At 46.5% G+C, this 10,808-nt stretch overlaps 1 protein-coding gene across 1 annotated transcript; it reads left to right on the top strand.

Annotated features, from left to right (window-relative positions):
- The first annotated feature begins 4,306 nt into the window (after positions 1-4,306).
- On the top strand, positions 4,307-8,039 carry LOC125510178 (3-dehydroquinate synthase, chloroplastic). The gene is made up of 8 exons (XM_048675279.1): positions 4,307-4,717; positions 4,798-4,948; positions 5,028-5,195; positions 5,277-5,503; positions 6,317-6,440; positions 7,238-7,300; positions 7,396-7,539; positions 7,654-8,039. The coding sequence occupies exons 1-8, from the start codon at positions 4,389-4,391 to the stop codon at positions 7,783-7,785; spliced, it is 1,338 nt and encodes a 445-aa protein (XP_048531236.1). The 5' UTR covers positions 4,307-4,388; the 3' UTR covers positions 7,786-8,039.
- Positions 8,040-10,808: the final 2,769 nt, after the last annotated feature.

Genomic DNA, 10,808 nt, shown 5'->3' with positions numbered 1-10,808 from the left:
AACACAGAAGACCGAAAGGTCGAGCATGAGTTGTATAGAAGATACGATCAACATGAAGATGTTCACCGACGTTGACTAGTCCGTCTCACGTGATGATCGGACACGGTCTAGTTAACTCGGATCATGTAATACTTAGATGACTAGAGGGATGTCTAATCTAAGTGGGAGTTCATTAATAATTTGATTAGATGAACTTAATTATCATGAACTTAGTCTAAAATATTTGCAATATGTCTTGTAGATCAAATGGCCAACGTAGTCCTCAACTTCAACGCGTTCCTAGAGAAAACCAAGCTGAAAGACGATGGCAGCAACTATACGGACTGGGTCCGGAACCTGAGGATCATCCTCATAGCTGCCAAGAAAGATTATGTCCTACAAGCACCGCTAGGTGATCCACCCGTCCCACAGAACCAAGACGTTATGAACGCTTGGCAGACACGTGCTGATGACTACTCCCTCGTTCAGTGCGGCATGCTTTACAGCTTAGAGCCGGGGCTCCAAAAGCGTTTTGAGAGACATGGAGCATATGAGATGTTCGAAGAGCTGAAAATGGTTTTTCAAGCTCATGCCCGGATCGAGAGATATGAAGTCTCCGATAAGTTCTTCAGCTGTAAGATGGAGGAAAATAGTTCTGTCAGTGAGCACATACTCACTATGTCTGGGTTACATAACCGCTTGTCTCAGCTGGGAGTTAATCTCCCGGATGATGCGGTCATTGACAGAATCCTCCAGTCGCTTCCACCAAGCTACAAGAGCTTTGTGATGAACTTCAACATGCAGGGGATGCAAAAGACCATTCCTGAGTTGTTCTCAATGCTGAAATCAGTGGAGGTAGAAGTCAAGAAGGAACATCAAGTGTTGATGGTCAATAAAACCACTAAGTTCAAGAAAGGCAAGGGTAAAAAGAACTTCAAGAAGGACGGCAAGGAGGTTGCCGCGCCCGGCAAGCAAGCTGCCGGGAAGAAGCCAAAGAATGGACCCAAGCCCGAGACTGAGTGCTTTTATTGCAAGGGAAGCGGTCACTGGAAGCGGAACTGCCCTAAGTACTTAGCAGACAAGAAGGCCGGCAAAACAAAAGGTATATTTGATATACATGTAATTGATGTGTACCTTACCAGTACTCGTAGTGACTCCTGGGTATTTGATACCGGTGCCGTTGCTCATATTTGTAACTCACAACAGGAGCTGCGGAATAAACGGAGACTGGCGAAGGACGAGGTGACGATGCGCGTCGGGAATGGTTCCAAGGTCGATGTGATCGCCGTCGGCACGCTACCTCTACATTTACCTACGGGATTAGTTATAAACCTCAATAATTGTTATTTAGTGCCAAGTTTGAGCATGAACATTGTATCAGGATCTCGTTTAATACGAGATGGTTACTCATTTAAATCCGAGAATAATGGTTGTTCTATTTATATGAGAGATATGTTTTATGGTCATGCTCCTATGGTGAATGGTTTATTCTTTATGAATCTCGAACGTAATACTACACATGTTCATAATGTGAGTACCAAAAGATGTAAGATTGATAATGATAGTCCCACATACTTGTGGCACTGCCGCCTTGGTCACATAGGTGTCAAACGCATGAAGAAGCTCCATGCAGATGGACTTTTAGAGTCTCTTGATTATGAATCATTTGACACGTGCGAACCATGCCTCATGGGTAAAATGACCAAGACTCCGTTCTCAGGAACAATGGAGCGAGCAACCAACTTGTTGGAAATCATACATACTGATGTGTGCGGTCCAATGAGTGTTGAGGCTCGCGGTGGCTATCGTTATGTTCTCACCCTCACTGATGACTTGAGTAGATATGAGTATGTCTACTTAATGAAACACAAGTCTGAAACCTTTGAAAAGTTCAAGGAATTTCAGAGTGAGGTTGAAAATCAACGTGACAGGAAAATCAAGTTTCTACGATCAGATCGTGGAGTAGAATACTTGAGTCACGAATTTGGCACACACTTAAAAAAATGTGGAATAGTTTCACAACTCACGCCGCCTGGAACACCTCAGTGTAACGGTGTGTCCGAACGTCGTAATCGCACTCTATTAGATATGGTGCGATCTATGATGTCTCTTACCGATTTACCGCTATCTTTTTGGGGCTATGCTTTAGAGACTGCTGCATTCACTTTAAATAGGGCTCCGTCGAAATCCGTTGAGACGACACCGTATGAATTATGGTTTGGGAAGAAACCTAAGCTGTCGTTTCTAAAAGTTTGGGGATGCGATGCTTATGTCAAGAAACTTCAACCTGAAAAGCTCGAACCCAAGTCGGAAAAATGCGTCTTCATAGGATACCCAAAAGAAACTATTGGGTACACCTTCTACCTCAGATCCGAAGGCAAGATCTTTGTTGCCAAGAACGGACTCTTTCTAGAGAAAGAGTTTCTCTCGAAAGAAGTAAGTGGGAGGAAAGTAGAGCTTGATGAAGTATTACCTCTTGAACCGGAAAATGGCACAACTCAAGAAAATGTTCCTGAGGTGCCTGCACCGACTAGAGAGGAAGTTAATGATAATGATCAAGATACTTCTGATCAAGCTCCTACTGAAATTCGAAGATCCACAAGGACACGTTCCGCACCAGAGTGGTACGGCAACCCTGTCTTGGAAATCATGTTGTTAGACAACGGTGAACCTTCGAACTATGAAGAAGCGATGGCGGGCCCGGATTCCGACAAATGGCTAGAAGCCATGAAATCCGAGATAGGATCCATGTATGAAAATGAAGTATGGACTTTGACTGACTTGCCCGTTGAACGGCGAGCCATAGAAAATAAATGGATCTTTAAGAAGAAGACAAACGCGGATGGTAATGTGACCATCTATAAAGCTCGACTTGTCGCTAAGGGTTATCGACAAGTTCAAGGGGTTGACTACGATGAGACTTTCTCACCGGTAGCGAAGCTAAAGTCCGTCCGAATCATGTTAGCAATTGTCGCATTCTACGATTATGAGATATGGCAAATGGACGTCAAAACGGCATTCCTTAATAGTTTCCTTAAGGAAGAATTGTATATGATGCAGCCGGAAGGTTTTGTCGATCCTAAGAATGCTGACAAGGTGTGCAAGCTCCAACGCTCGATTTATGGGCTGGTGCAAGCATCTCGGAGTTGGAACATTCGCTTTGATGAGATGATCAAAGCGTTTGGGTTTACGCAGACTTATGGAGAAACCTGCGTTTACAAGAAAGTGAGTGGGAGCTCTGTAGCATTTCTCATATTATATGTAGATGACATACTGTTGATGAAAAATGATATAGAACTCTTGGACAGCATCAAGGCCTACTTGAATAAGAGTTTTTCAATGAAGGACCTTGGAGAAGCTGCTTATATATTAGGCATCAAAATCTATAGAGATAGATCGAAACGCCTCATAGGTCTTTCACAAAGAACATACCTTGATAAGATATTGAAGAAGTTCAATATGGATCAATCTAAGAAGGGGTTCGTGTCCTACTCAGGGAAACGAGACGACAACGGCTCCTTGAAGGTAGAATAAGGTTCTTCTCGCCTAGCCCCCATCCCGGCGATCCATCTAGCATCGTTGAAGGTCGTGTGGAGGTGTGTCTCTGGCTGATCTCGTAGGATTCAGTCGGTGGTTATTTTTGGTGGATCCGCTCGGATCCAGTCTTCGTTTGTCCACATCAATGTGTTTTCAGGTTGGACCCTTTTGATCTACGCTTCTCTTCATCGACGGCGGTTGTTGTTTTGGTGCGCTGGTCCTACGAGGCCTTAGCATGATGACTTCCCTGACTGTCGTCTACAATAAGTTTTGCCGGCTCCGACGAGGGAGAGGCGATGACGGCGACGCGCCTTCTGCTCACTTCAGTGGTGGTCTACGAATGCGGATGTAATATTTATTCTTTTGGGTATTCGTTGCACTGCCATGATGATGATAAATACAATGGAAGTTTTTTAAAAAATACGGTGAGAGAGAGGAGGCAAATTGCATATATATGGTGGGAAGAATGAGTCGGCAAGAAGATGTGCAGCACGTTTTTCATATGAGAAATTCGTCATGCCCACTAAAGGTATATTGGTTCAAACAATCAAAATATAAACAAATGAAATTTTCATCGCTGATCGACCAACCGACCCCACTTTCAGCGAGACTCGAAGCCGCCATCTCGCGTGCCCGCATCTCCACCAACCAACCCGCGCACGTAAGGTCCTGAACCCATCCACCAACCCAGCATCCATCTCCGCCATCCAATCCCTCCATCCGACGGTGCGGATCGACCCCCAAACTCTTCGCGGGCTCCCACCCCCACCTACCCCACCCCGCCCGCCTCAAATCCCCGCCACATCGGGAGTTACCGGACACAACCACCGCCGCCGCCGCCGCCGCCGCCGTCTCGCGACCAAACGACCCCCATGGCGGCCGCCGCCTCCTCCCTGCTTGCCGCCGCTGCATCCTCCAGTTCCCGAGCAGCCATCTCCGTCCGCCGCCCCCGCGCAGCTTCTGCCGCGGCCGCGGCCGCGGCCGCCGCCTCCATCCCCTCGTCCTCTCGCACATCCTTCACCCCGCTCCGCGCCTCCCCCGCGAGGGCCCTCCGGAGCCGCGTCGTCGCCAGCGCCGCTCCCGCGATGGAGCCGCCGGCGGTGTCAAGAGTCTCCACTGTGGTCGACGTCGACCTCGGCGACCGGAGCTACCCGATCTACATCGGCCCCGGCCTCCTCGATGAGCCCGACCTGCTGCAGAGGTACTCGAATTCAGCAGGGTTTTAGCTCGAGTGGCTGCTCCGTTTGCCCGTTTGGCGGCCCTGATATCTAATCCGCGCAGGCATGTGATCGGGAAGAGGGTTCTGGTGGTGACCAACACTACCGTCGCGCCGCTCTACTTGGAGAAGGTGACCTGGGCGCTCACGCACCAAAACCCTAATGTGTCCGTCGAGAGCGTGATCCTGCCCGACGGCGAGAAGTACAAGGACATGGTGCGTGTGGGATTCAGCGTTTACTCGTGCTTCAGTTTGTTTCATCATCTGGATGTTGTTAACTTGTTGGGATTTGCAGGACACACTGATGAAGGTTTTCGACAAGGCGGTGGAGTCCCGGCTGGACCGTAGATGCACATTCGTTGCGCTAGGTGGCGGTGTCATTGGGGACATGTGTGGGTTTGCAGCTGCTGCATTCCTCCGTGGTGTCAATTTCATACAAATACCCACAACTCTGATGGCCCAGGTTCTAAGCTTGATTTGAATTTAGTAGGGGTTTTAAGACATTTGATTTGGTGCTAATGTGGGTCTGGATGAATTGCTTTAGGTGGATTCTTCTGTTGGAGGGAAGACTGGGATTAACCATCCACTGGGAAAGAACTTAATTGGCGCATTCTACCAGCCGCAGTGTGTACTCATTGACACAGAGACATTGAATACATTGCCTGACAGAGAGCTGGCTTCAGGTGTCGCTGAGGTGGTGAAGTATGGTCTCATAAGAGATGCACCCTTCTTTGAGTGGCAAGAAAAGAATATGGCAGCAATCTTAGCGAGGTACTGAGCAAGTTTAAAAATTGATATTAGGTGTTAGTACCACCAATTTTACTTTGATATGACGAGATATTTGAGAGGTAAAGACGTGCAATTTCATTACATATGTGGTTGCTTTAGTGCGCTACCCATTCAGGTTTAAGAGTTGTGGATTCTTTGTAGATGTGCAGTCTAATCTTGTTTGGTTTTTTTAGCTCATATCAGTATAACTGGTTAAGTTTCCTCTTCCATTCCTGTTATTGAAATATTTTGGAGATATATGTTGTCAACACTGTCATTTCTTGGTGTATGTCAGCCTTAGGCCCTGAACATAAATGCTTTTGTTTAATTATTTGGTGATCTGCTGTTTGATCATGATGTTGATGTTTCCTGTTGAGTGCCGCCTTTGCATCGAATAGAAGTTCTCATCTCCCTGGTTGTTTGAATCATGATCTGTTTTTTGTTTACATTTGTCAAAATGCTTAATTGTTAAGTACAGTAGTCATATGAATAGCACGAATTAATTCAGATTTTTTTTATTTTCTGAATTGCATTGTCTGAAATTCCATACTGCTTAGTTTGACAGAACAGAGCGACAAAACATACCATGTTCCACAGCTATAAATGTTATTTGATGTACATGTCATTCTTAACTCTCCATGGCTTGCTTTGCTGTCCTGTTCTCATGGGTGGATTTACATAGAGCCATATAACCATTCCATTCTTCTACTATTCATGCTACTGCTGACCTTTATTTGTTGAAATAACGGAATAGCTTTCTCTCATTACTATTTTGCATGCATCGGTGATGTCTTAATTCAAATTGTATGTTTGTAGAGAACCAAGTGCCCTGACCTACGCTATAAAGAGATCATGTGAAAACAAAGCTGAAGTTGTTGCTCAGGATGAGAAGGAAAGTGGTCTTCGAGCAACACTAAACCTGGGTCATACATTTGGTCATGTACGTGATATCTCCGACCATTGTTGTTTCTTATGTTAATTTTATCTGTCTTGCATTATGATGGTTCATGTAAACATAATTGGATGAGTTGCCAATGCAGTAACAAGTTTGCTTTATTTTTGTTGCTACTACCTACTCCCTCCGTTCGGAATTACTTGTCTCGAAAATGGATTGTATCTAGATGTATTTTAGTTCTAGATACATCCATTTCCGAGACAAGTAATTCCGAACGGAGGGAGTACTTGGTTGAAGCATTTGATGGGAATGACTCATGTACTCATTTTTGTTGCTTGCTAAAATAAAAAATAAACCAAAAAAGAATAGTATTTGTTTGCTTTAAGTGGTCAAATACTTTTCATTGTGATCTGTAACTCATTTTTTTTGTTGAGTTGGGGTAGCATTATCCTTTTATCTAGAAAAATTGGTAGAAACCTGTAGTGAATAACATCTGAAACAAAGTTGTGCTTATTGATGATATTTTTTATGCTAGTTTACTACAGTATCTTCTTTGTCTATATGACTATATGGTACGTTGACTCTCCAGACTAAAATTATAATTTTCTTAGTTAATGCTATATTTGTGGTATGGGGCATTTGTTTTTGAAAACTGAAATCCTGAATTTATTTTTAAGATGCACCATCCCACCAGCTATTACATGTCTTAACTATTTGGGTACCCCTGTACCAGGAACTAAGCAACCTGAACTGACCAAACTTTTTTGGAATTTAATGGCATCCTTCTGTTGTGTGAAGCATCCATGTTACTCACTGATCATTATGTTTCATTTAATTGCCAGGCTATAGAAACAGGGCTTGGCTATGGAGAATGGCTCCACGGGGAGGCTGTTGCTGCTGGAACGGTAAGACCACCTGAACATTTGATACCACCTCTTAATCATGATTTTCTCTTGTTTCCTTACTGGCGTCTTCTGTTTCCGGGATGGCACTACCATAGGTTATGGCAGCTGACATGTCTTACCGCCTGGGCTGGATAGACGAGTCCATCAAGAAACGGACATTTGACATACTAGATCAAGCCAAGCTTCCCGTGACACCACCAAAGGGCATGACGGTAGAGAAGTTCAGAAACATCATGGCGGTAAGTACCTTAAATATCGGCAGAAGCAGGCTGATATGCTTGGACATCTCATGCATTTCTCCTTTTAATATTGAAGTCCAATCTTACTGATTGATCCCTTGCATGGCGCATCAGGTCGACAAGAAGGTCGCGGACGGATTGTTGAGGCTCATCCTTCTGAAAGGACCTCTGGGAGGCTGCGTTTTCACCGGCGAGTACGACAGGAAAGCCCTGGACGAAACCCTCCGCGCTTTCTGCGACAACTGATCGTTGTCAAGCTGGAGCTCCAGCATTTCTGTATACTAGTAGGCTGTAATATCATATCAGACAGAGAGAGAGAGAGTGAGTGCATTGTGTGCTACCTTTATTTTTTCATTTCGTTTTGGTGAGAATAATGGAATGCGGTAAGGGGTTGGTTCCAGGTCGTAGTACTACCAATTCATTGTAGGGCATCATGCCTCAGTAATCGTGAATCTTGATCAGTCATTTTGAGAAACACAATTTGGAACGAGATCCTCTGACGTAGGAAGTTCTACTGCCGAGGGATGTCGTTCATGCTACACCGTTCATCAGGCATCCAACGATACTCGCAGGAACTACAGCCTGCGCCAGCTTTCTCGCTCGGCGGTGAAGAGCAGCCGCTGCTTGCGCCCAGCCGCTGCTCCATCAGGGCGCGAGCAGCGTAGCCGTGGAGCGGCAGAGCCAGCCGTTGCCCCGTCCATGGCATGACGATGCCTATCCGTCGAGGCGGCGGAGTCAGCCGCGGCCGCGTACAGGGTGCAACGCCCCCGGTGCCGTTGAGCCGCGGACCAAGCATCGTCGATGCCGCCGATTCTTCTCGGAGGGTTCCTCTGCTGCTTGCCTCGCGTTGCATTGTTTTGCTGCTTTGCCCTGCTGTGTCTTCAGTTTCAGTTGTGCAGAAACTGTAATTTTAGTTGTGCAGACAGCAGAGAAGCAGCAACAACAGAGAAACAGCAACAACGGAGAAGCAGCAACAGTAGGAGAAATGCCAGATTGAGCTTTGTAACTGATGTGAACTGGTTGTACACTTCAGTGAATAGTGTGACTGAATGTTGTATCCAGATTGTAATCATGTAATATGAGAGTGGAGTTGAGTGAATTTGAGTGTGATTATTGTTACAAAATATTGAATGTGAATCACTGACGTTCTTTGTACCGTAACTATTGTACTGTTGGGATCTAAGACTGTCAATTTGAGAGCATAATACTGGTGCTGTTAATTAAAGAGGATAGCACGTGTTGACAATTTGAGAGCATGTCCTTCCAGGATTATAAAGTCATAATGCTTGCTTTGGTTGCCGAATGTACAATGAGCATGCATACATAAATTGGAGTATTATCTTTGAAATGCATGGCAAAAGGGATTGAGATACATAAATTGGAGTATTATATCTCAGAACCTAGAACTGAACTGAATGGCCAAAAGGGATTGAGCAACTGTAACCTAGAACTGAACTGAACTGAATGCCCAAATCTGCCAAAACCATGCTTGCTTGTGCTCTAATTCAAGTACAGAGCACATGATTGCCCAAAAACAGTAGTGCTTCACCACGACCCAGTAAATAGATCATCTGTGATTGGTCCCTGGAAATTAAATGTAAGTAAGTTGTTATTGAAATACAAAGTCATATTCGGACGAATAGTACTCGAATAAGATTTCTATAAGAGAATAAGCAAAGAGTAGCGGTAATTGGGATAAGAATAAAATCAAGTAAAATCAGTGTACTTGAGATAAGAAAAATACTTGTTAGAACTGGAATCATGGTGCACTGTATCAGCCTCTTCTCTTTTTGTTGCATCTTCCATTAGAAGAAGGAATGCTTGATCAGAGTTCAGCAGGTTGCTTTTTTCATCAGAAAAAGGGATGCCTGATCCGAGTTCAGCAGGCTACTTCTTCGATGAGAAAAAAGGAAAATTTGATCAAGTTCTAAAGCAATCTGATGGTGAAAGTTTAATCAATTCCAGTGTTTTATTCACGCAGGCTACTTCTTCCATCACAAAGGACTAGGAGCGGAGCAGTCGTCCCTGCTGAGCGCCGGGGACCTCCTTCCCATCAATTTTGGCGCCGTTTCTGTGGCCTCTCGCGCCTTTTTCCCTCGCTTCCTTCGCCTCTCGTTCCCAGAATTCACACTTCATTGTCTCCCTTGCGCCGCTGCTGCTCCTCTGCCGACGAGAGTTTTTGTTTTCGTTTTACCTGAGCAATAATAAACCTGCAAAGCCATGGCTGTTTTGTGACTCGTGTACTGTGTACGGGACAGCTTAGTTTCTCTAAACAAGTGTTAGATGGTGGCTGCACATGGCGTATCTTTGAGGGCATATTCCGCTGTCGCGTGCTATAAGGGTTCAGATTCGGAGTTGCTGCAGTGCAGCGCCATTGTTCGATCTGGAGGAGATATCATGTGCCGTAAACAAGGGAAAGGAATCTCCCGGTGCAGTGTACTCGGGGGACACGATTGGTGGCCTGGCGTCCAAATAATGCGTCAGTTTTACCCGGATCCCGTGAGTCGGGCTGTTCCTTCTCGAGTTCATACGAAATCTGGACGTAATTCCTGCGTTGCAACACACGCACACGAACTGAACGCGTATAAACTTCTGACGCATCACGAATGAAGATCGTAACAGAGGTACACAACACAAGCACACAAGGAACTAAAAGGAAATCATCATTAGAAGTGGTAACACTGCATCAGTACATTGTTGTTACAGCTCGGGGGAGCAGCCTCGTCAGGATTCCGTCTCGGGCGCGGTAAAAAAAAACTACCCACGATCCATGAACGGGCTACATCCATCCGCAGCTCCCTCGCCTTGCCATCCCACAGTAGAGCAGCGGTGGCTAGAGCCGGAGCAGGCGGCGGAGCTCGTCGGTGGCGCCGACGTCCACGCCCCCGCCTGCCACCTGCACGGCGCACGGGGTCGGCACCTTCTTCCGGCCGGCGCCGGCGGCCAGCAGCAGCGACGTCGGCATCGGGACGCTGCTCGGCGGCGGCGACACCGAGTACATCGAGTCCATGGACGTCCACGCCGACATAGGCGCCGCCGCGACCACGATGGGCGCCGACGCCGCCCCGCTCGCCGGCTTCCTGGGGCTCTTGCTGGCGCGCAGGTCGGCCGGCTGGCCTGCCCGCTGCTGCGGCGAGGCCTGGAGGTGCTGCGGCAGGGGCAGGAGCGGCGGCTGCGGGAACGGCCTGCAGGCCATCATCAGAGAAGGCGACGCTGCGGGGGAGGAGCTGCTGCTCAGGGATTTCAAACCACACTCCATCTGTGAGTCG

The sequence above is a fragment of the Triticum urartu genome, chromosome 5 (assembly GCF_003073215.2).
Source record: "Triticum urartu cultivar G1812 chromosome 5, Tu2.1, whole genome shotgun sequence".
Taxonomy (NCBI): domain Eukaryota; kingdom Viridiplantae; phylum Streptophyta; class Magnoliopsida; order Poales; family Poaceae; genus Triticum; species Triticum urartu.
The sequence above is the reverse complement of the archived record's forward strand: the minus strand, read 5'-3'. Positions and strand labels throughout refer to the sequence as shown.

What these genes read in the sequence shown, in the direction of transcription:
- LOC125510178 (XM_048675279.1), top strand. Translation starts at nt 4,389, where the DNA reads ATGGCGGCCGCCGCCTCCTCCCTGCTTGCCGCCGCTGCATCCTCCAGT. An exon ending in ATGGCAGCAATCTTAGCGAG is followed by an intron (nt 5,504 to 6,316) that starts GTACTGAGCAAG and finishes GTATGTTTGTAG; the next exon opens with AGAACCAAGTGCCCTGACCT. An exon ending in AGTTCAGAAACATCATGGCG is followed by an intron (nt 7,540 to 7,653) that starts GTAAGTACCTTA and finishes ATGGCGCATCAG; the next exon opens with GTCGACAAGAAGGTCGCGGA.